The 27,206-nt window shown below is 37.7% G+C and overlaps 1 protein-coding gene across 13 annotated transcripts in view; it reads right to left on the bottom strand.

Moving 5' to 3' along the window:
* Magi2 (membrane associated guanylate kinase, WW and PDZ domain containing 2) overlaps nt 1–27,206 on the bottom strand; it is a 1,461,753-nt gene that overhangs the window by 600,624 nt on the left and 833,923 nt on the right. For 7 of the 13 annotated variants that reach the window (XM_031380053.1, XM_031380052.1, XM_031380051.1 and 4 more), the window contains one exon: nt 15,077–15,136. The exons of the other annotated variants lie outside the window; for them this stretch is intronic. In XM_031380053.1, coding sequence (XP_031235913.1) covers nt 15,077–15,136 — 60 coding nt within the window. The remainder of the gene's footprint in view (nt 1–15,076; nt 15,137–27,206) is intronic. 13 annotated transcript variants of the gene reach the window in all.

Genomic DNA, 27,206 nt, shown 5'->3' with positions numbered 1-27,206 from the left:
TTTAGATTTAAGCAAGAAAGGAAAAATAACTTTATATAAATTATGCTTTTGTGAAACAAATATTACCTTCTATCATTTTCTAAAGTTAGTACAGGTGAAAAATGTAGTAAGATATTATTAAAAAATGAAGAAAACAGAAAAAATGAGTCAACTATTAATTCATGAGATCAAAGGACACATAAATCATATTTTTGTAATAGTACTTACATAATCATGATAAATCATGGATGAACTGAATGCAGTCATCAAGGGGAGAGATCTGTGCATTGGGCAGGAAGCCGAAGCATTCCTTAGATTAAAGGTTAGATTAGGAATAAAGTGTAATGTATACAATTGATGTGTCAATAAAGTATGAGCATGCACTATTGCACAAGTAGTTATGTGTCAGAATGAGCTGCTATGAAATGCTATCTCAGGAGAAAGTGTGCAGGGACAGTTCCGCTGGGACACCCCTGCCGCTAATAATCTACATGCAATTTGACTTACAATTAGATTAACATATAATTTTGTCAAAACAAAAGTAAGATGTCTCACATATACACATACACACACACACACACACACACACATCCTTGCAAGAGTGTACGCAGTCATAATTCTAGGGTTGTAAAGTAAATCAAATATGTATTTCAATGAAATAAATATTCCTTCTAATCATTTCAATGATTTGCAAGTATGAGCCATTTGGCAATCATTCATAGTTCTTATTTTCCTTCTCCAAATATTCTTAGCTTTCTGTTTGAAAGCCACATGCTGTCTGCTTTAACGGAGGGTATAGGCTGTCTACTTTATCTACAACACAATGTTTACTTTGAAATGATGTAAAATTTCCCTTTCCTCTCAGTGTTTGGGAACATCTTCAAAGATGATTTCAGAGAAATTTCCAGAGAAGGCCAGAGCAATTGGTGAACTTTGGAATATTTCAGATGTTGAATATTTTGGCCAAGTATTTAAAAATAAATCAATAATATTCACACAGAGCAAAGAACTCTGCCTTCTGCAAGGTAGAGACACAGTAACAGAATTTGAAGTGTTGGGATTCAGGGATACAAGGGGAAATCATATATGCAGAGGTTGTTGAGGGTGGAAGACATGTGCCATTGAGACGGTTTCCATCGGCATGTAGTTCACTGGACACATGGTCTAAGCAGAAGCCTTGTATAAAGGACACTGTGGAGAAGGTAACTCCTGAAGCTATTCAGACACTTCTGATGCCTGGTTGTCTTACGAAGCCATTTCTATTATTGCAATTTTCCTACCCAGATCAATACAGCATTTCTTTGTTTTTGCTCCCCAGTGCCCACATATTTAAATTCCCAAGTGATTAAATACTTTTCTTCTACTCCCAGTAGGTATCTTGTCCTGGATGTTTTGAAGCTAGGTCTTGGGGGAACATTTGATTTCATGTTTATATTCAAGTATGCTGTGCTTTATTTATTTATTGTTTGTTTGTTTGTTTGCTTGTTCATTTTTCACTCTAAACACATTTTCAAGAAAATAAAATAAAGGCTAGAGACAGGAAACACAGACGAAGCGACACATGGTCACATTAGCAAAGAACCACATACGTAACTAAGTGCAATGGGAAAAGTTCCTGCCCGTGGATATTTTTTTTTGTTCTTGCTATGATTATTTAAACACAGAAACTCTTTTCCATTAAATGAGTTATAGAAAAAAAAAAAAAGCCTGTATTTTATCTAGAACATCAGGTTAAAAGGACTCCTGTCTTGTTATTATAAAGACCTCACTGGATCTGGTTCATTCTTCCCTTTTAGATGTGGAAAAGGTGTTGTAATTAACTGATCACACAAGAATTACAACAATGAGCAAAGTTCATAGGGCCTTTAAGAGCAATGTGATCAAAGCTAGCTTCTTGACTTTGAAAAAGCAGTTCCCATCACAATCAGCAATTTCTGGCACAGGCTTCTGGGTGTGGGAGGCACTGGTTCTTTTAGTCATCAAAGTCTCTCTGTGGTTTTTTTTTTTCCCCAATTTAAATGACAGAAGTGCTGAGAAGTGCAAGAAAACTGATAATGAAAAGCACCAAATGCTTTGCAAACCTCTAAGCAGAGCAAGGCACAAGCCTGGCCAGTAGGTAAAGGAATTGCTAGTTTTCTTGTTCATAATTAACTTTATTTCTATTATTTTTAAGCAGCAAACAATGAGACTCTTTAACACAGGCTTTTCTTAGACGGTGCCATTTTTACTTTGTTTCTTTCTTGCCATGTGCAAGTTTTATCTAGGCCCACAAGGAAAATACCATGTTGTAGGGAGGGTGACCTTGAAGTGTACTAAAAACTCAAATATGAGGTTTTCTCCACTTACTGGTAGGTGACATTTCTTAGAGGCTAATGATAGCTAAAATTACTCATTCAAAAGACTAATTTTTATTGAATATCAAGTATATGGTTTGTATTTTGTCAGATTTGATAACTATTATAAAAGACAAATGTAGAAGAAGTAATAGTTCCTGAACTTGTAGGGCTAATATACTGCGAGGAAAGATGGCCAAGAACACGGTCCAAATGCACAGTTTCTAAGGTAGACCTTAGAATACCCTGCAAAGAGTGTCAGGCTTCCATGGTAACACTGGAGGCTACAGAAGTCTCACAGGAATCTCGAGGGAGCACTCCTCACTACTTATAAATGAGAAATTGGCTTCAATTTGGCCATGAACTATAGAAGAGTAAGCAGAGGCAGAAGAAAATTCTTTACAGAAACAGAAGAGTGCACACTCTGATGCTTGGGGCAGAGAATGTGATCCACTTAATGAGTGTGAAGCTACAGTGAGAACACACAGTGGGCACTGGGAGAAATGCTTTTCCAAAGATAGATAAGGATGAAAACTGTAATTTTTTTTTTAGAACTTGGGAAATGATTTTTGCATTCTTTTCACTGTTTACATGAAAAGTTAATTTACTGACTTTTATATCCATACTGAATTCAGCAAATCCATTAAGCAAATATCTGTCAGGCACTATCTAATTACCACATACAACTCTAGGAACTGACAGACAGCCATGAAGAAAACAGATATAAACTAATTATGTAGCATGAAATTATCATAAAGAGAAATAAAGCACAAGCTGGTTAGATATGAAATACTAAGGTGAAAGATGAAGGAGGGAATGAGAATCAGGGAAAGAATGTAATGTATCTTATCTTTCAACATATCCTTGATAATATCATTTGTTCTGCATACATTGCATGTAAATACCTGTAGAGTATATTGCTCTATGATCCTTTTTCTGTTTTTTACTGTCTTTTGTTTTCTTGGGGGGTAAATTCATACTTTTCTGAAGTGTATGCAAGTGCTACTTCTGACTATTATATAACACCCCATGTGTCCTCTTCATATTTATGGGCTCATATGCTGCTAAAATCCAGATTATCTCTATTGTCTTTCTCTCATGAGTAAAGTCAAGCTGTAGTCTGTAATTCATTGCTCTCTCTCTCTCTCTGTCTGTCTCTTTCTTTCTGTGGTGTGTGTGCGTGCATGTGTGTGTGTGTGTGTGTGTGTGTGTGTGTGTGTGTAGGTGATAGGTTGCAAAGGAGGACATGAAAATGGCCTTAGATTTTGAAAAAAATATTATATAATGTGAATCTTGATGTGGAGAGATCCAGTCTACACTGAAGGCATTTAAAATAATATTGCACCTATCTAGATAAAAACAATTCATCAAAACTAACATGATTGTACAATGGATGAGAAATGGGGGAATTTAAATGCCTGAATTTAAAGTTGATTGGCCTTGATGATAATTGAGAATGAGGTGAGAGGAAAAGTTACTTTAATATTGCCTATTGGCATTCTCCTTTAGACAATTAGCTGAAAAGGAGCTCTCATTGAAATAACAAACTCTAGGATATGGTGTTTCTTCCAGAAATGGTCTTACTATGTTGCCTAGGTGGATCTCCAGTTCATGATTTTCTGTGTTTATGGCCTTAATGCTAGGATTATAAGCACATGCCTCCTATTCAAGTTAGCATATGATACTTCAAAGAGAAATATTTATATAAACATGACACTGTATGGGATGTAAATTTTCATCATGAAAGTTTGTTTTGTTTTGTTTTATTTTGTTTCTTTTGTATTTTTTGAGACAAGGTTTCTCTGTGTAGCCTTGGCTGTCCTGGAACTCACTCTGTAGACTAGGCTGGCCTCAAACTCAGAAATCCACCTGCTTCTGCCTCCCAAGTGCTGGGATTAAAGGTGTGCGCCACCACCTCCTGGCCTCGTGAAATGTTTTTTCATGACAGTGCAGCCAAGGCTCAATGAATGTCCACCAGTTAAAACTAAGATTGAAAAATCCAACTGTTAGACAAAGAAATTGCCAGTTAAAAATATTGTAATTGTGTAATTACAGGAAAGGAGACATATATGGCACAGAACACAAAGCACACTGAAGTTTAGAGATGAACAGGACGCATTTCATTGAAGGACATGAGACCATTACTTGAAGACTGAGGACAGGAGATCCAGGCACAGAGATGTGGAGATAGGAAGAACTATAAGCCTGTAGGGAACTCTGAGACATCTGCATTCCCCAGGGGGAAGGTGATGCAGTGGCTTCCAGGGTGGACAGGAGGCATATGACTCTTTGGTCTTTGACAAATTTTACAGAGAAGGTGATGACAACTATTGGAGCAGAGTCAAGGTTACTAGGTTATAAGATACCAGAAAGATTTCTAGTATCAAGAAAGACAGTATGGACACCGTTGTTATGCTCTGAAATGATGAGAATATGAGCCACAGTTGTGGGGAACAAACCAGAGAAAATACATTAAATAATTGTTTAGGATCTGTGAGTGAAAGGATCAGAGGTTGACCTGAGGTGTGTAGGCAACCAAGGACATTCCTAGGGTTCTGAGTTGAACAATAAGCTGTGCAATGGTTAACATGTTGAGAGTGGGAAATAAAAGAGATGAAGCAATTCTTTCATTTTTTTAATTTTTAATTTAAAGATGGGGTGTGCTCTATTTAGGAGAATTTTAGTTTATGCATTTGTAAAGCAAACTAAGATAGATATGGTTGAATGGAGGTTCATACCAAGGATAATATATAGGTTGGAAATGCTGATCTGGGGACACTTGATGAATGAACTAGGGTCAGAAAGAAATGAAGACCTTCTTTGGCTTTGCAATGAGCATAAACAAAAGAGTGTCTGAACTAATGGTCAAAAGGGGTGCAAAGGAGAGGAACATGAAGAAAACAGAGAGAAGAAAACAATGAGCAGAGAGAATTAAGCATCCCTAAGTCCTCTGCTTTATCTCAAATCAGTATAACTTTAAAAAATATGTTGAGTATTTATCATTTTATGCCGATTTTGGTTATGTTTTCTAAAATGATCATTGTGTAATCATTCTTGAGAATTTCAACTGGTTTACATCTGCTTTTTTTTTTACATATAGATCCATTTTTTTTTCCTCTGCATGTGATGGTGTAGTTTTAACAAAGAATCCAGGTTTATAGTGTCTGAATTTTATGGCATCCATAAAGTCTTAAAATATATCCAAAGTGACTGCTCTATAAAATCTCCCCTTGTCTTGTACCCCACATGCCCTTGTGCTGTGCTTAACCACCCTTGAATTTCCTCTGTATTTCTGCCTTCTATGTTAATATATATATAAATATATATACATATATATGTATATATACATATATGTATATGTATTTGTATTTGTACATATATACATATATATGTATATATGTATATGAGAAAAAGTATACATGTATATATGCATATATATGTACATTATGTATATATATGTTATATATATTATATATAGTATATGTAAATTGTTGCTTCCATTAGAATAAAATATTTTATAAGTTTTCATTTTCAACTTTCTTTTCTCAATTCTTTTTTTTTTTTGCTAGTTTGAATCATCATAGAATTCTCAATTCTTTTTACATATTTATAAACAAAGCATAAAATTATCCAAAGCCTTGTAAACTTAGTTGCTGAATATGAATGGAATCATGTTAACAAAAGTAACCAAAAACACTGCTGCATTTTGGACCTTCGTCCTTCAGGGGATTGTAGCTATGATACTGCAGGTGAGCTGGCAACTTTATTTTTTTAAAGAACATTAGCCTTTGTTCATAGTTTGAAAGGGCTGTTAATGTGCAGGTGTGGTCACACACCCCACTCTACATGTGTGAGCAATTCTGCTGATAGGAACTCTACACTAGGACACAGTCATGTTACTTCATCTCAATAGTCCTGCAAACCTTTGCATCTGGAAAGACTGGACCAAAGACTCTGAGAGGGCATGGCATATCATTAGGAAGTCAGTGCTGTAATCCATGGGAGGAAACTGAGCATAGTGAGCAGTGGGCAGGCTCTAGTCTCTAGGATTGGCTGTGTAAGTACCTGTCAGGAGTCAGGGAATTAACAACATTCTTCCATTGGCTAAAATTAGAAGGGAAATAAATGAGAAAAAGTCAGGCTTTTTGCAAAAAACAACCAGTGCCCCCCCAAACAAAACAAAACAAAACAAAACAAAAAACCATGGACTATGTTGGGGGAGCTGTGCTAAAAGTAAATCAAGAGAAGAATGTCCTTTTCACACTATGGCTCTGGTGCATGTTTCAATGTTTGGCTTTCTTAACTAATCTTTTTCAAATCTAGTTCTGTGGATAGTTTTGCTTCTGTGATATACAGAGCACTGGTGCAGTGGTGTAGTATCTTTCTGGCTACATTGAGGTTAGGTGCACTTGGTGCCATGTGTTATATTATGATGCCCTCGTTGGTTTGCATCAGTTACAGTTGCATGGTACATGGTTTTGTGAAAGTTCTGACTCCCTAGTGCCTGCAGATCCCCAGTACTGTGTATTAGTATATACATTTCTGCATACTACTGTATAGAGATCAGCATATTTGAGCCATTTCTCTGGCTCAGCTTGATTCTCTTCAACTCCTCATAGGATAGTAACTTTCGCTTTTGGATAAAATCCCTGTAGAGGATTGAAAGAGCTTTCTCCTGGCTTTTCTTGAGTGCATTTCTTATGTGGATCATGGGACACAGATCATTATGTCACCAGTCTCAGGGAAGTAATTGCTTTTGTTCGGCTACCACAGAACACAGAAAACATCCCAAAGGATCTGATATCATACTCAATACAGGTAGTAGTTTACTGGATATACTTGGGAGGCACACACTAAGGGCCTATCTTTTACAAGGTTAAGGGGACTCATTCTTTCCCCTTTTACTTTGGCAGGGGTAAAGTTAAATCAACTCTCTTAGCAAATCTGTTCTCCTGGAATACACTTTTACTTCTCTACAGCATAGCTTTGAGATGCAGTTACTTTACCTACTTGGGAGGCAGTGGTATTATCTGTATAGTGGCTTCAAGTTTACAAGGGCTTGGGAAGATCATGTGAGTGTATTTCTCCCCTCTCTCACATACTCTTTATAATAGGAGCAGGACTATAGTAAACTGTATGACGGATTGGATCACTGACATTTCCACCATTCATTATTGTTTTCACTTAGTATCTTGATTATTTCCCTGGAACTTCCTGTTTTTATATATACCAATTCTTGGTATGCTTATGTTGGTTCATGTAATAGGAGATGGCTTCTATAAGGTTCAAGGCCTGTTAGATACTTTATACTGTGTAATAAGGAATTGGTGGACTATCCCTCTGATAGCACAGCAGATGTTTCTAGTGATCTTAATGGCATAAACTATTATGGAACTTGGTATCACCCTTATTTCTCACTTCTAGCTGACTGGTCTTTGGGAAGGTGATGATATGGAGTGATTTTTAGAGGCTGAGAGCAAGTGATTGCTAAAGTCAGAGTCGGCCATGTGGACAGAAAGTCATTAGCACATTAAAGCACTGGCAGAGCTTTAAAGGGCATCTAGTCCAGTCACTTTGAAAGGTATACAATGCAGACCCAGACAATCATGGGCTCTCGTTGTGTCCTAACCTTCCCCAAAACATAGGTAATAGGATGCTAGCAATTTATGCTCACAACACAAATTCGGACAGTTCTATTCTATTTATTGCAGGATTTTAACACACAATCCTTTTTTTTTTTTTTTTTTGGATTTTCAAGGAAAACTATAATAAACTGTTTTATATTTTCTAAAATTTTTTGACCACCGAGTGTGTCCTCCCTCTAGGAGGATAGAATTTCATGCGTCTTACACTCCACTTGGCACATTTTAAGGAACACTGGCTTAAAATAATTTGAGGTCAGAGCTGGAAGGAAATTACAGACCACTGAGACACAACTAAAAGAACAGATACTTAATGGCCAGCATCCAAACAGGGAAAGGAAAAGAAGGGTGAAGCTAGGCGTGACATTGGCTGGAAACCTCAAGAGGAAGCGCTTCTTTTTATCTTGGACTTTGCATCCATGAAGGCTGGAAACAATTACAACTTTGCCAACATCTTACTCCTCGTGAGACTACCTTCAAGTTACTAAAGATTTTTGAGCTTCAGGATTGTCCTCTATGAAAATATTTCACATAATACTATCATTGAAAAAATATGGTGAAAATTAGAGAAGTGTATGTCAAGTAGCCTCTGGGGTTGTTTTTGATGTTTTGATGGTATAATTATTATGAGCCTACCTTTTAGAGCAACTCTGCTAAAAGAGCTCTTAATGCGCGAATTGCGACCTTAACCACTACTTAGCAAGGCGCTCTGTATTTCAACAGCTATGACTACTGGAAATCATTTCCTTGTATCAGGTCACAGTGTTTTTTCTATGATTATTGATCATCCTTGTTACACTCTTTAAGGTCATTCAGAATAGATATAGACCTAACATGTCCAAGTTATCAGTTGTTTAGACGTAGGGCATAGAATAATGGTGCGATTGTGGCATGCTGGTGGTGTGGGTCACCAATCACTCCATAATTGGATATGAGGCCTGCTCCTCAGAGAGATTCCACGTCTAGTACTGCAAGCCTGATCAAAATACCATGACTGAGATAACAGTCCCTAGAGAAAGCCTACAGTTTTTGTATAGATAATTGGTAATTCTGTCAAATTACCTTCTAAGTAAAAATTTACATTTAAGTCTATACACTTGCACTACTTTCTCTCTCAACTTTGGCCAGACAAACCACTTTTGTGAAGTGAGTAGTGGCTCATGCGAAGACTCATAGCTATGCTGCCTACCTGTTTATTGCCCACATTAGCAGCATTGAGTTAAGGGGTTATTAATAACAATAAAGGAGAAGAGGACATAACATTGGGAGAGATGTGGAGTGGGATACAATAAAAGGCAGTGGAAGGAAGTGATGGTAGAAGGACATGACTAAAATATATCATATGAATATAAGGAGATGTGAAGGAATCATCTGTATGAAACACTCCCATTCAAAGTTTAGGGGACATCGTCGAAGTGGAGGCAGAAATAATGTAAGAACTGGAGGATTAGTAGAAACATTGTGAAATGCCACCTTCTAGGCATAGCATGAGTGTTGTTCGTGTATGCTAACTCACACCACTATGGTCAGCATGAAACTGCACGAAAGCAACAGGTCAGAATTATAGAATTGATATGGAATATTCCTGACCCCCACCTGTAGGTATAAGAGCTGTTGTCCGTTAGTAGCTGCTGGGGGAGCTTCACTTTCCTTTAGGGATATGGACACCAGCACGTAGCTTGCCCATGTCCCCGTGGATGGCCTGATTCTCATTAACTGCATATGGTGTCAGCATTAAGTGTAATCAGGGGTTATAATAAAAGAAGACATAACACTGAGAGGGAAATGGAGGAGAGGACAATAAGGGGAGATACTGATGGAAGGATATGTCAAAATAGAATATATAAATACACCCAATTTTCAAAGAATAAAGAAAATTATTCTTAGAAACAGCATATATTCTGTGAGGAGTTCTCTTGCTGTAGGACTAAGCTCATGGAAAGTCTAATGCTAGCATCTGAACTTATAATTCCTAGGCCTCTATTACATACTTGAACAGTGTCTATGGCTTCTTCTAAGCTCCATTCCAATGCCTTGGCTCATTAGATACCATGACCTTTCAATGTCTGTCTTCTGCATTCAGGGTATTACTATGACTTTTTAAAGCCACTGGTGCAAATGAGGATAGTATACATAAATGACCTCAAAAATTCCACCAGAGAGTTCCTAAACCTGATAAACAACTTCAGCAAAGTAGCTGGATATAAAATTAACTCAAACAAATCAGAGGCCTTCCTATACACAGAGGATAAACAGGCAGAGAAAGAAATTAGGGAAACAACACCCTTCACAATAGTTACAAATAATATAAAATACCTCGGTGTAACTCTAACTAAGCAAGTAAAAGATCTGTTTGACAAGAACAAATGAGGAGAGCTAATGTGATGGACACTGGAAGAGGTTGCATGACATCAGGAAGTTCTCAAACTCCTTCCATCAAGTGCCTTCTGAGTCAGGGGTTTGGACTTATTTTGCTCCTTTAAGTACCAGCAGCTGATAGGCTCAGGAGAGATGGGACAAAGAATGGCAAACAGCAGTTGCGCAGCCCAAGTCCATGACTTCTGAAGGGAGGACCAGCACCGCCCACCCTCTCTCAGAGAACCTGACTACACAGCTGCCCCCAAATGAATTCTCTTCATAATCTCAACCTCAACATCCTGTCTTGTCACTCCGGGTTTTCAAGTTCACACTGAACATGTCTTGTTACTTTGACAGTCTTAACAAATATTCTGATAATTTGAGGCAGTCCTGATTGAAAATGATTGGACTCTCCTAATTGTTTTTTTTTTTTTTCTAAAAAAAAAAGAAAAAGAAAAAGCCATGGCTTTGGATTACATTTTTTTATTAATACAATTATCTAAAATTTAAGCACAACATAAAAAGTAAAGTCACTGAGCAATCATTAACATGGTAAATAATATAAAGAATAGATTGAAGAATTAGTAGTTCTTGAGTCCAATAATTTAAGAATTTAGAGGAACATGCCAAAAATAAGAGGGGGCTCGCAAATTATGTAAGATATAATTAAAGCAGGCATGATTTTAAGGGTGTCCAAGGCATACACAAGAAGGAACAACAGTAGGACCTAGAATGTGGCCAGCTAAGCAAGATGAGAGTAACCACCAAGTGGGGTCATTTAGAAATGAATAAAATTTTAACTTGGAGAATAAAATAGGAAAAAGTAATAAAAAAGTACAGTGTTTTCACTCTGTTAATATAAGACACTCCAATCCTCAGATATAACTTTTAATTCATCATAACAACCTCCTAGTTATTCTTAAAACTACTTGCCGAGGAGATTCATTTCAGTATTTTTAAACCACTAAGGCTATCCTTTGTTAGAATGTAAAGAAAATTGGAATAAAATACTAATTGAAAAGGCTACTTCAATTTATACAAACTTCAGGCAAAGATAGTAACTATGTGGGGTCTGTTTGTTGTGGGAGAAGATTCCAGTATGTTGCCATGGGGCTTATTAAGTATCACAGGATGACAAACTAAATTACATTTATGAGCAAGTAACACACCAAAGAATATGACATCAGATGAAATAAGGTATCAATAGGCATGCCTGGTCCAACAAAGGCAACTTCTCCCTTTAGAACAAAGAAATAAGTTCTGTTAAATTTGCTCACTGTTGCCTCATGGGAATATTTGTCAGTTTTTGGCTATTTTCAATATTATTCTCTATTAAACTTATGGGAAAACATTGAAATATAAAATCTATAACAAGTGGTAAGACCAACTTGGGTATGAAATACAGCACAATGCAGCATGAGAAGATCCCTAGATGTGAAGTAATTACATAGCACACAATCACACAATACTCTCTATTCTCAAGAAAGCAAGGGATAACAATAGCAGGAATAACAAAATAGAAACTGAAGGCACTCTACCCAATTGGTTCCATGATGCCACAATTACTCTGATACCTAAACCACACAAAGACATAACAAGGAAAGAAAACTTCAGACCAATTTCCCTTATGAATATCGATGCAAAAATACTCAATAAAATTCTTGCAAACCGAATCAAAGAACACATCAAAACGATCATCAATCATGATCAAGTAGGCTTCATCCCAGGGATGCATGGATGGTTCAATATACGGAAATCCATCAATGTAACGTTGACTATATAAACAAACTCAAAGAAAGAACCATATGATCATCTCATTAGATGCCGAGAAAGCATTTGACAAAATCCAACATCCCTTCATGATAAAAGTCTTGGAAAGATCAGGAATTCAAGGCCCATGCCTAAACATAGTAAAAGCAACATATGGCAAACCAGTAGCCAACATCAAACTAAATGGAGAGAAACTTGAAGCAATCCCACTAAAATCATGGACTAGACAAGGCTGCCCACTCTCTCCCTACCTATTAAATATTGTACTTGAAGTCCTAGCCAGAGCAATTTTACAACAAAAGGAGATCAAAGGGAAATAAATTGGGAAGGAAGAAGTCAAATTATCACTATTTGCTGATGATATGATAGTATACTTAAGTGACCCCAAAAATGGCACCAGAGAGCTCCTAAACGTGATAAACAACTTCAACAAAGTAGCTGGATATAAAATTAACTCAGGCAAATCAGTGGCCTTCCTCTACACAAAGCATAAACAGGCTGAGAAAGAAATTAGGGAAATAACACCCTTCACAATAGTCACACATAATTTAAAATACCTTGGTGTAACTCTAACTAAGCAAGTAAAAGATCTGTTTGACAAGAACTTCAAGTCTCTTAAGAAGGAAATTGAAGAAGATCTCAGAAGATGGAAAGATCTCTCATACTCATGGATTGGCAGAATTAATATAGTAAAAATGGCCATCTTGCCAAAAGCAATCTACAGATTCAATGCAATCCCCATCAAAATCCAACTCAATTCTTCACAGACTTAGAAAGAGAATTTGCAAATTCATCTGGTATAACAAAAAACCCTGGACAGCGAAAGCTATTCTCAACAATAAAAGAACCTCTGGTGGAATCACCATCCCCGACCTTAAGCTATACTATAGAGCAATTGTGAAAAAAACTGCAAGGTATTAGTACAGTGACAGGCTGGTAGATCAATGGAATAGAACTGAAGACCCAGAAATGAATACACATGCATGTGGTCACATGATGTTTGACAAAGGAGCTAAAACCATCCAGTGGAAAAAAGACAGCATTTTCAACAAATGGTGCTGACTCAACTGGCAGATAGCATGTCAATCCATTCTTATCTCCTTGTACAAAGCTCAAGCCCAAGTGGATCAAGGACCTCCACAGAAAATTAGATACACTGAAACTAATAGAAAAAAAGTGGGGAAGAGCCTTGAGCACATGGGCACAGGAAAAAATTTCCTGAACAGAACACCAATAGCTTATGCTCTAAGTCAAGAATTGACAGATGTGACCTCATAAAATTACAAAGCTTCTGTAAGGCAAAAGACACTGTCAATAGGACAAAACGGCAACCAACATATTAGGAAAAGATCTTTACCAATCATATATCTTATAGAGGGCTAATATTAAATATATACAGAGAACTCAAGAAGGTATACTCCAGAGAACCAAATAACCCTATTAAAAATGGGGTACAGAGCTAAACAAAGAATTCTCAACTGAGGAATACCGAATGGCTAAGAAACACCTAAAGAAATGTTCAACATCCTTAGTCATCAGGGAAATACAAATCAAAACAACCCTGATATTCCACCTCACAATAGGCAGAATGGCTAGTATAAAAAAACTCTGGTGACAGCAGAAGTTGGAGAGGTTGTGGAGAAAGAAGACCACTCCTTCATACTGGTGGGATTGCAAGCTGGTTCAACCATTCTGAAAATCAGTTTGGCGGTTCCTCCAGAAATAGACAAAGTACTACTTGAGGACCCAAGTCTACCATTCTTGAGCATACGTCCAGAAGATGCTCCCACATGTAATAAGGACACATGCTACACTATATTTATAGCAGCCTTATTTATAATAGCCAGAAACTGGAAACAAACCAGATGTCCCTCAACAGAGAAATGGATACAGAAAATGTGTTATATCTATACAATGGAGTACTACTCAACTGTTAAAAACAATGAATTTATGAAATTCTTAAGGAAATGGATGAATCTGGAGAATATCATCCTGAGTGAGGTAACCCAATCACAAACGAACACACATAGTACGCACTCTCTGATAAGTGGATATTAGCCCAGAAGATAGGAACGCATAAAATACTATCCACAAACCACAAGAAACTCAAGAAGAAGGAAGACCAAAGTGTAGATACTTCATTACTTCTTAAAAGGAAGAAAAAAAATTAAAACCATGTAAGGAGTTGCAGAAACAAACTATGGAGCAGAGACTGAAGTGAGGACAATCCAGAGACTGTTCCACCTGGGAATCCTTCCCATATTCAATCATCAAATCCAGACACTATTGTGGATGCCAGCAAGTGCTAGCAGACAGGAGCCTGATATTGCTGTCTCCTGAAAGGCTCTGACAGTACCCGACTAATACAGAAGTAGAGGCTCACAGCTATCCATTGGACTGAGTACAGGGTCCCCAATGAAGGAGCTAGAGAAAGGACCCAAGGAGCTGAGGGTGTTTACAGCCCCTTAGGATGAACAGCAATATGAACTAACTAGTACCCTCAGAGCTCCCAGGGACTAATCCACCAACCAAAGAGTACTCATGGTGGGACTCATGGCTCTAACAGCATATGTATAGAAGAGGGTGTCCAAGTAGGTCACCAACGGGAGGAAACACCCTTGGTCCTGTAAGGGCTCTATGCCCCAATGTAGTGCAATGCCAGGGCCAGGAAGTGGGAGAAGGTGGGTTGGTGAGCAGGGGGAAAGGGGAGGGAACAGGGGTTTTGGTTAGTTTTGGGGTTTTTTTTTCCAGAGGGGAAACTGGGAAAGGAGATATCATATGACATGTAAATAAAGAAAATATCTAGATAAAAAAACCATAAGCAGGCATAAAGAAAAACTAAGCTAGTGAAATTGTGATAGATGCAAACATTAGAAAGTGCAATAGAAAGTAAAGTTCTTAAATGGTGAGAGTGAAAGTATAAGAGGTCTAAATACGTTTAGAGATTTAAAAAGTATTGAGTTGATGAGGTTGAAGAGCTGGCTCTGTACTTACGAGTACCTGCTGCTTTCTGGAGGACACAGGCAGCAACCACATCAGGCAACGCACAGCTGTCTGCAACACCATCCAAGAGATCAATTCTTGTGGCACACACATGCACACACACACAGACAGACACATATATACGTATTTACATAGATACACTAACACATACACAAATGCATACACATACGAATATATATAAACACATGCACAAACATACACAAACACACAAATGCAAACACACTCAAAAACATATACACCTACAAACACACAGAAACACATAACCATACCAAACAAATATATACACACAAACATATATACACATACAAACACACAAATAAACAAACACATATATACATAAATACACATAAACACTTGCAGAAACATACATACAAACATACATAAACACACACTCAAAAACACATATATACACAAACATATACATATACAATCATATATACACATACAAACACATATACATACAAACAGACACATATGCACACAGACACATATGCACACAAACGCAAATACATACAAACACATATATACACACAAATACACATCTCATACACAAACATATACAAAAGCACATATACACATGCAAACACAAATACACATACTAACACAGCACACCAACACACACACACACATACCTCCCCCCTCCCACACACAAAGTAAGTCTAAAACAAGTATATTGCAACGAAGGTTACTGTGAAGGCAGGCTCATGACCATATATGAATGATGCATTCCTGAATAAAAGTGTTTCCCTGACTTGCAGAACATATTCTGCTTCTAAGGTGGTGCTTGAAACCTACTGCACACGTGATCTTGTCCAGAAAATATGTCAAGATAGCTAGGTATGATTTACTTCCCAGGTAAAAACAGGGCACTGGGGAAATGAACTGCATTTCTCATTCCCAGAATCCCCAGGGGACAGCAAGTTTTACAAAGAGTGAAAACAGAAAAATTAAGATACTGTTATTCTGAGACAAGAAAAGACAAGGGTAAACTGGTGAATTCTCCCTTTATCAATATATTTATTTTTAACAGTTGAGTAATGTACCAGTAGTTTGATAGAGCCATTCTAAATCTAGCATGTTAATCACTTGTTTTTCAAACATTCCACATAGAATTTATCACTAAAAATATGACAGACATCAGTGGGATAAAAGAACGTACAGTTTTCAGTTCTTATAATTGGTGACTAGCTATTTTCCCTAATTATATTTGTACATGCTTAGAATGTTTTGAACATGTAAGAATACCATATTTATTTGCATTTGTAAATTAATTACTTAAATAATTTAATAAAATGGCAATTTGAATGTAAGTTTGAATATATAATGTAAATCTGCTCCAGACAGGAAATAATTAAAATAGTATGTCAGGAGAGATGCTTCCCATTAGCCTGGCACTTTCCATTGATGGGGTCATCTATGGTGATGGTGATCTATTATCTTTTTCATCTTCAATTCAAGCTTGTATATTTTCCCACTTATTTATTTATTTATTTATTTAACATCCAAATTGCATCCCTCTGCTTCTAGGCCCCCTTCACAGAATCCTTCCTCCATGCCCCCAGTACTCTGATAAGGGGAGAGGTACCAACCTACCCTGGCCCATCAAGTCACTGCAGGACTATTCATTTTGCTTTTACTAGGCCAGACAAGGCAGCTCAGCTAGGGGAATAGGATTCATAGGCTGGCAAAAGAGTTAGGACCAACAGCGGCCCCAGTTTTTTGAGGACCTACTTGAAGACCAAGTTTACACATCTTCTACATATGTGCGGGGAGGCCTAGATCCAAACCATAAATGCTCTTTAGTTGGTGGTACAGACTCTAAGATCCCCAAGAGTCCAGATTAGCTGACTCTGTTGGTCTTATTATGGAGTCTTTATCCCCTCTAAATTCCTTAATCATTTCCCCCAACTCTTTCAAGGGTCCCCAAGCTCCACATAAAGTTGTTCTGCCTATAAGAAATGCAAGGACCCCACAGCCCCCAGAGGAGACACCACTCCCAGGATCATAGGATCAGGGGTGAGGAGGACAGAACACCTGTTCCAACACCACTGGGAGTAACTGGGACCACCAGGATCCAGGGACTCGGGAACCCTGCCTCACTAGTAGCGTGGGTTCTTTCTGGCCTGTGCCAGTTTACCCTGGGTGGCAACTCAGTGGTCAGTCACATAGCCCCCAGAGGAGGCTCCACTCCCAGGTGCTCTATCGCACCCAGGATAACAGGATCCCAAGATCCCAGGACTCCAAGGTCCCAGGAGCTTGGTCACACCAGGATCTCAGAGTCATAGAGGCAACTTGACTCCCAGGAACTTGGAGTTCATATTCAGAATCCCACGATCATAGGATACTGGAATCATGGGGTCACAAAGACAGCTGGACTCTGAGTAGTTCTGACTCAAACAGCATTACAGGAAAGACAGGCTCCAGTCAGATATAGCAAGGCCAGGTAGCACTAGAGAAAATCAGATGGCAGGAGGCAAGTGTAAGAATATAAGCAACACAAACAAAGGTTACTTGGCATCATCAGAACCCAATTCTTCCGCCATAGCAAGTCCTGTACACACCATCATACCTGAAACGCAAGACTCAAATCTAAAGTCACTTCTCAGGACAATGATAGAGGAAATTAAGAAGGACATAAATAACTCCCTTAAAGAAATACAGGAGTAGACAACTAAACAGTAGAAGCACTTAAAGGAGAAACACAAAAATCCCTTAAAGAATTACAGGAAAACACAATCAAACAGGCCAAGGAAATAAGCAAAACCATATAAAAATCTAAAAATTGAAATAGAAACAATAAAGAAACCACAAAGAAACTCTAACCCTAAAGTTAGGAAATCTAGGAAAGAGACCAGGAGTCATAGATGCAAGTGTCACCAACAGAATACAAGAGATAGAAGAGAGAATCTCAGGGGCAGAAGACACCATAGAAAACATTGACACAACAGTCAAAGAAAATGAAAAATGCAAAAAGCTCCTAACCCAAAACATCCAGGAAATCCAGGATGCAATGAGAAGACCAAACCTAAGGATAATAGGTATAGAAGAGAGTGAAGACTCCCAATGTAATGGGCCAGTAAATATCTTCAACAAAATTATAGAAGAAAACTTCCCTAACCTAAAGAAAGAGATGCCCATGGACACACAAGAAGCCTACAGAACTCCAAATAGACTGGACCAGAAAAGAAATTCCTCCCATCACATAATAATCAAAATACCAAATGCATTGAATAAAGAAAGAATATTAAAATCAGTAAGGGAAAAAGGTCAAGTAACATATAAAGGCAGGCCTATCAGAATTACACCAGACTTCTCATCAGAGACTATGAAAGCTAGAAGATCCTGGTGAGATGTTATACAGACCATAAGAGAACATAAATGCCAGCCCAGACTACTATACTATACCCAGCAAAACTCTCAATTACCATAAATGAAGAAAACAAGATATTCCATGACAAAACCAAATTTACACAATATCTTTCCACAAACCCAGCCCTTCGAAGGATAATAGATGGAAAACCCCAACACAAGGAGGGAAACTATACCCTAGAAATAGCAAGAAAGAAATCTTTCAACAAACCTAAAAGAAGATAGCCACGCAAATACAATTCCACCTCTAACAACAACAACAACAAAACAACAGGGAGTGACAATCACTTTTCCTTATTATCTGTTAATATCAATGGACTCAATTATCCAATAAAAAGACATAGACTAACAGACTGGATGTGTAAACAGGACCCAGCATTTTGCTGCATAGAGCAAATGCACCTCGGTGACAATGACAGACACTACCTCAGAGTACAAGGTTGGAATACAATTTTCCAAGCAAATGGTCCCAAGAAACAAGCTGGAGTAGCCATTCTAATATCAAATAAAATTGACTTTGAACCAAAAGTTATCAAAAAAGTTAAGTAAGGACACTTCATACTGGTCAAAGGAAAAACATCTACCAAGGTGAACTCTCAATTATGAACATCTATTCTCCAAATGCAAGGAAACCATATTCATAAAAGAAACTTTACTAAAGCTCAAAGCACACATCGTGCCCCACACAATAATAGTAGAAGACTTTAATACCTCACTCTCAGTAATGGACAGATGACGGAAACAGAAACTAAACAGAGATACACTGACTAGGCCATAAGCTCCAAATAACCAGGATACAATTCACAGACCACATGAAGGTCAATAAGAAGGACCTAAGTGTGGGGGCTTTGGTCCTTCTTAGAAAGAGAACAAAATACTCACAGGAGTAAATATGGAGATAAATTGTATAGCAGAGTCTAAAGGAAAGGCCACCCAGAGTCTGCCCCACATGGGAATTTATCCCATATACAGTTACCAAACCCAGATACTACTGTGGATGCCCAAAAGTGCATGCTGACAAGAGCCTGATATGGCTGTCCCGAGAGGCCTTGCCTGAGCTTTACAAATACAGAGGCAGATGTTCGAAGCCAAACATTGGACTGAGCACAGGGTCCCTAATAGAGGAATTAGAGAAGGGACTGAAGGAGGTGAAGGGGTTTGCAACCCCATAGGAAGAACAACAATTTCAACCAACCAGACCCCCCAGAACTCCCAGGAACTAAGCCATCAACAATGGAGTACAGGTGGCTCTAGCTGCATATGTAGCAGAGGATGGCCTTATCATTCATCAGTGGGAAGAGAGGTCCTTGGTCTTAGGAAGGCTTGATAGATGCCCCAGTGTAGGCAAATTGAGGGCTGGGAGTAGGAGTGGATGTGTGGGTGGGTGGAGGAACAACCTCTTAGAAGCAGGAGGAGGGAGGACGTGATAGGGTGTTTCTGGAAAGGAGGGAAACTGGGAATGGGGATAACATTTGAAATGAAAATAAGGAAAATACCCAATAAATAAAAATCTTAAAAAAAAAAAAAAGGAAATACAGGGACAAAGGTGAAGCTGAAATTCGGAATGGCCAGCCAATGCCTGGCCCAACTTGAAACTCATCCCATGGGCAAGAACCAATCTGTGACAGTATTAATGTTACTCTATTGTGCTGACAAACAGGAGCCTAGAGGAAGTGTCCTTTTAGAGGAGAGGCCCTACCCAGCCGCTGACTGAAAGAGATGCACAGGCCCACAGCCAAACATTGGACTAAGCTTGTACGTTTTCATCTTTGAAGCAAACTCAAGTATTACCTTTCTACATACCATCTATCCTTCCCTGGACAACTGAGTGTCATGTTAGGAGGATCTGAAGCTGTGCTGGGCTGTGTCCTTTGGCAGGTAGAGATGTGGTCCCATTGTGACAGTGGCCCTGAGGACACACATTCTGCCTTTCATCATATGTACTTTGTGTTTGTACCCTTCTCCTTCTTACTGTCAGGCCTTCAGCATCAATCATGGAAATCTAAGCCTCACACATATATCAGTTCACAATCTTTCACGAATATAAATATATTAATGAACACAATAAAAGAAAATCACAGGAGATGGAAGAGAAAGCAGGTGTGGTTGGAGGTAAGGAAGTTGCTGGGAGTTTCATGGGCTGAAGACGTTTTCTTGGTTTGGTGCCTTAAAATGAGTAAAGAGGCCATGTGGACTTGGAAGTGGAGCAGTGCAGGAAACTGAAACAGCAAGCTTAAGAGTCCACATGGGAAGAAATGTGTGTGCTATGTTACAGAAGCAGGAAGAAAGCTCTGCAGGGAAGGTAGAGGAACACAGTTTAAACCACACTTCCCATTTGTAACAAGTAGCCACTGGTAGAAACTTTTCTTCATTGATTCCTAAAATTTCACATTTGGAGAGAGTTAACAATTCTCTTTTATGGAAACAATTTTTTTATACTTATGCATATTTGTGTGCCTGTTTATCTGCCGTGCACTGTGTAGATGCAGGTGTCTGTCAGAGGAATCTAAAAGTCTGTTCTGGAGTGAGAGGCAGTTGTGAGCTCTTGATGCAGGTGCTAGGAATTTAACCTGGCTTCTCTGCTGGATCAGCAAGTGAGCTTAACCACTGAGCTGTCTGTCCATCTCCTTACATACTTATTTGTTGATTTAGTTGATCTTATTTTCATCTAGTAGCTGTATATATACATAATATATTGGAATACATAAACAATTACAAATATATGCATTAAAGTTATTAAATATTTATCATGAATGTACTTATTTATTTTTGTCTACTTAAGGAAACAATTTAGAGGATTTGACAATCGTGATCCAATCAGCAGAGGCAAATAGATTCTGCTTGTCAACGCAGTGGAGAAAACAGCTATAATAGTTATATGGTGAAGAGCCTGCAGGGTCAACAGATCCCATACTCGATTAATGGAGGCAAGGAGTTGCTGAAACAACCAGAACATTTTAAATTCTGGCAGGGAAAAATTTTCGTATGCTGTGAATCTTCTATAACAATATGTTTTCAATAGAGGCATCAGGGGATACTGAAGTTCTTTTTAAAATGAAGGCACTCTGTTTGTCTGCCTGTCTGCTTTGTAACATAACAAACAGGAAACAGTAAGGTTTCAGACTGTGTTTCTGTGCACAGTCTGAATAAAAGTTTCAATTAACATAATAGCTTACTAAAAAACCTACATATATTAAAACTTTTCTGAAAAATTGGAATGAATGTACTTGCTTAGGCAATGAAAACCAGTGCGCTGACTTTGCCCTTATTTTTGAAGATATTTACCAACATGAAAGAAGGAGGTCAACCAATTTCTAATATCCTCTGTTCTTGAGATCAGGAGTATGGAAGATATAAAGAAAGGGTGTCTCAGGAGCATTTCTTTGCCAGAGTTAAAGTTTAGATGTAAAAATTTCTTTTGTAGATTTGTAGGTTAACACTGTCAAACAGGTGGTGTGTGGAAGAAGTCTCTGAAAAAATTACTGACAGAAAAGGGGTAGTTGAAACTCTCTGAGAATGACTAAATAAAACGTTTGCTTGGGGAATGTCTGTGTCGAACCAAAGAGAGGCTCAGCATCATTTTGAAGAGGTCATTTTAGACAAAATTGTTCTCATGTAAAAGATTATTGTCATCAATTTGACCAAGACTCATGGGAGACATTTCTCATAAAATGAGAAAACTTAGTCTCTTTGAAAGTCAGATTCAGTGAAAATATAGTAATATATACTCATGGCTACAAATATGTAAATTTAAGTTATGGCATACCTAATTTATTAGTAAAGCTTTGACACGCTTTTTTTTCACTTAGAGAAACAATTTGGAGGGCTTGAAAATAGTGATCCAGTCAGAAGAGGCAAATATTTGTCAACATGGTGGGAGAAAAGAATTTTAAACTCTTTCAATCCTCTCTCTCTCTCTCTCCATACACACACACACACACACACACACACACACACACATATATATATATATATACATATATATATATATAATAGGCTAACATTTTTTCTATGTGATTTCCAAATTGTTTCAGACTAAAAATGGGAAAGAGGTATATGTGAGTTGAAAATTGTCATAATTTATAATATGAGCATGCAGGAAGAGAATTAAGCCATAAACATCACTGTTTATAAATCATAGGTTTCACCCTATATTAGCATAGATTTTGAGGCAGTTAAAGAAGTGAATTTCATGATGAATCACCTTGGGACTGTTAACAATATATTCCCCAAAAGCTGCATCTGCTACAGCTATCGAAAGTCAGGAGGACCTAGTTGTAAACTGATTGATGTGAGTGAGCATTCAGGTGATGTAAAGAGACTAATTTCATTCCCCTCACCTTCTATAGTTCAGTTAAATATTCATTAAGTTCCTACAATGATAATGAACCAATCGATTATTTCTTGATTTATTTCTTTTTGTTAATTTTAGTGAGACATGTGTTTAGAAATACACATTACAAATTTTGAGAACCCTGGGCTTACAAGGTTGTAAAAGAGAATTTTGGTACATTTTTTTTTCCTGCAAAACAATACTTCCAACTCTGTTGTTTAGGAAGAGAGCAGAATGCACAACTATGGAGTCTTTCTACAGCATTGAATACAATCACTTTCCCCTCCCCCAAAGCAACTTCTAACTAACTAACTAACTAAGCAAACAGTTGACATTGTAAGAGCCCAAAAGGGGACAAGGAGTTCACTAAATGTTTCTACCCCTACTACTTAAAATAAGTAAGCTGTGTGCATAGAGGTTCAGTGTTCCTTAAATATATGCTCGAATTTGAGCATGGAATCATTCACAAAGGTATACTTTCCAAAATTGAAAAATTAAAAAAAAAAATCCTTCTAGACATGAACATATAAGCAGAAGTAGCCCATTTTGGCAGCAAGCTCCAAAAACTACTCCTTTGATCAGGGTTATTATGAATATGGTACAATTGTTCTCTTGTATCAGGTCACAAGGAAAAAAAGGAAAAAGAAAATTTTACTTCATTTTGGTCTCCTGGAATGACAAAATCCTTAACACCAATTTAAATGTTGAGAAGGAAATCTTATTTACGTATCAGTGGACTGAAGCTTGGACCAGCAGAATAATCAGCATTTCTCAGAACTGTCTACAGTGTCAGTATTGATTGTCTTTGGCTATCTTTGTTACCCAAAGCTATCTTGCTTGAGATGAGAGACTGAGAATTTCAATAGCAATCTCCAAGGTCAGACTTTAAAAAAAGTCAGATGTTGACTTTAGATAGCAGAATTAAACATTTGAATAACATTTGTTCATTCCTTTTCTAAAATGTTTCTATTTAATATTTAATAGTAATCTTATAGGATTCAGAAAGAATAGCTCTTATTAATGTAAATATGTAAGGAATTTCATTTCTAAAATTTTACTATTAAATTACTTATAATATGTTGTGCATTGTTTACACTAAACTGAAATTCCCATCTGTGACTAGATAGATCTACAGTACTAAGATGGAGGTAGATAATAATAATAATAATAATAATAATAATAATAATAATAATAATTTGTACTTGATTTTGGCCAATATGCCAATAATCAGCTATGTTCTATTTGAACCTTTTAAAATTGGGATAGTATATTAGTTAATGTGCTATTGCTTTAACAAAATACCATGCATTGGTAATTCAAACTACTACAGGTAGTTTTTCAATTGGGCTCATGTCCATTTAAAGGAAACATTTAATTTTATGAGCAGTAACTGCTTCTATAGTTTTAAAATTGTCTTGCACTTGAAAAAAGTCAAAACCAAAAATGTAATAGTAGTTGATACAATGTAAAGATTTCTCTTGAAAGGATAAGACCATTTCAGTCTAGGCAAAACTCAGGAGATGTGAATGTTAACATGACCTTCAGAACACTGGCTGAGGCAAGTAACTGATATGACTGAGGAGTGGAATTACGGATATAATATCCTAGACAACTGGAAGAAGAAGATGATGAAGCAAGAGTCACTGGTTCAGAATTCTCGGTAGGCCAGCATTTGGTCAGTTGCCAGAGGCTGGGCTTCTATAGATGAATGGTTGGAACTGGCAAGTATTATACTGAGACAGCACAGACCCAGAAAAACAAATGTCAAGCTTTCTTTCATCCATGGATCCTATCTCCAAATCTTTAGATGTAAATGTATAACCTGGAGTAATTTGGAAAGTAAAAAGGTCTGTGTGGGGAGGGTGGATTAGATATTAGATATTAAGACATGGGAGCTGTAGAAGGCAGAAATGGGAAAAACAAGATGAGGAAACTTTACTGTGAAAGGGGAAATAACACAAAATAAAATGGCTTTGAAAAAGCCATTCTGAAACATTATTATATAGAGAGAATTTTTAAGTAAACATTGTTACCCATATGGGTGTCTCTCCCAATAATGTTTTCTCCATGAACTATAGACTAGCTAACAAACAAACAAACAACAAAACAAAACCTCCTTTCAAGTTGTTGATCAGGGAAGAGTTACAAAAAGAATATAGGGTATTTCTGTAAAAAGTAGCCTATAAAGTATCCTGAGAGTGTTAAACTTACTCAATAAAATCAAACCTAGTTGTAAGCAAATTTAATTTCAAGAGATTGATCTGCACTCATCCAAACTGGTCCTTGACTCGTGCTCCATAGGAAGCCCACACCTTCAGTCCTTGTTTTCTGAACATTCTGCATAATATGACAAGGCTCATGACTGGACTTACTTCCATTAATCAATACTGTATTGTAAACCATTTATTGCACAATAAATCAAATTAATCATCACCCTGACTCAATGGGAAAGATAAGAACTATGTCATCCAAGCTTTGGAAAAGGCCCCTTCACTAACACTGTGTAGCCATCCTCCCTCCAGTCCGCCAGGCCACTCACACCTACAGGCCAGCAAGCAGCTGATCTGTGGCGAGCTGAAAAGAAGCATTCAGGCCAGCATTCGGGCCAGCATGGACAGAGAAAGAGTGAAGGCCTTCAGAATCCATCAAGGTTCTGCAGAGGGGCATATGCAATAGCTGAGGATAATCACAGCACATTGACACCCTACTTTTAGGCTTTGTCAAGTAACAGACCTGTTCTCTGGAGCAAGACCTTTGACCAGTGTTCCAGAGGCAGAACTGCAATTTAGGAGAGTCTTTTTGATGTCTGATCAATAAAATAACAGACAAGCTCCTTTTTGGTTACATCTATCCACTTAGATGAAATGAGAATTAACAATGAAATAAATTAGTGTGTCTAGGAAAGCTGCTTAAATGAAACTATACCCTTTTTCTTACACAATTTTACAAGTGGGAATTTCTGATTATAAAATCAAGTGGCAGGAGGAAAGATGCACAGGAACAATTGAAATCACATTTCTCAATGGTGAATAGCTAGACCAGGCACTATATAAAGGACCTCTTTTATGGGAAAGGATCTCTTATTTTTCAGGACAAGAGATGCGGCATATTGCATAGGCTATAAGACCACCCATCTTTCCTCTAGCTCACGAGCAGCCAGGCTGTGGAGGCTTGTAGACTGAATTTGGGGAGTAGCTTTTGTTGTTAAGGATCCCACATAGTAAACAGAAAAGTCTATGATCTTATTGCTAAGAACAACTCAGTATTTTCTTTAGTGCATTCGCAGACTCCTAAAGATGGCGTTTCCAGGCTAACAGCTCTACAGAACTGAGAAGCCAGGAGAAAGCATAGCAAGGTGGAGAGAAAACTGCGAAGTAGATGAAGCAGGATCTGGAAAAATGGGGCTTTTATTAAAGAAACCATAAAACCATATGAAAGATTGCTATTGCAAGAATTTAAATTAGAAAATGTCTCAGGTTTTTCATGTCCAGTTGAATAATGCAGGGGAACCCCCCTGAACATTCTGAGAACACCAGCAGGTCATACTTTTCTTGACAAGCGTCAGTGAGTAGAGGCTCTAGGTTAGACCAGTCCTGAAGGACTGCATCTGAAAATGAATATTACATTCTCCTTAAGTGGAGTCATAGGACAAACTAAAAACAAAATCCCAAGGTTTGAGAATGTTCTCTAGGTTTCTATCCAGGTAGTTCTATCATCCAGCAAAGGAGATTTGAATTTATCTATGAACATAAGCACCAATACAGATACCTATGACAAAGTCCTATATGAAAATCTGGCTTACTGATCAGTAATCAGTTCTACATACACCGGAGTCTCTGGAATGACTAACAAGTTGTATCAAACCTTCAAATTATACCTGGTTCTGAAATGACACCTAAGAAAGTCAGGAGGGGGTCACCTTTTCCTAATGCTCTGTTACACTGGAACAGTTTCAATATATTTTTCCTCAAGATTTACATAGGACCTAAAACATAATCTGAAGTTGATTTTAATTCCCAGCTTTCCCAGTTAAGAGGGATGCAGAATTATGCTAAGTAATCATATAGGAGGGACATCTGTGACCCCACCCCTACTCTCTTCCAAGATTTCAGAGTCAAACAGGATATTATAATAACATAACTTCCTTAGTGTGGTTTTTAAAACAGTAATGAATCCTCAATCATCACTAGACTGGGACAGAGTAGTGTTTATGAAAAAAGATTTCTGTGTCCTCAACTGTTCTGGCACCAGCCAGTCACAGGAGACTACACCAGGTCACCTGATAGAGGTCACCTGATCTGGCACCAGCCAGTCACAGATGACCATACCAGGCCACCTGATCTGGCACCAGCTAGTCACAGGAGACCATACTAGGTCACCTGAGCACACAGGAGGGGACCTCCTCTACCCCATCTCTCA

This window comes from Mastomys coucha, unplaced genomic scaffold (assembly GCF_008632895.1).
Source record: "Mastomys coucha isolate ucsf_1 unplaced genomic scaffold, UCSF_Mcou_1 pScaffold19, whole genome shotgun sequence".
Classification (NCBI taxonomy): Eukaryota; Metazoa; Chordata; class Mammalia; order Rodentia; family Muridae; genus Mastomys; species Mastomys coucha.
The sequence above is the reverse complement of the archived record's forward strand: the minus strand, read 5'-3'. Positions and strand labels throughout refer to the sequence as shown.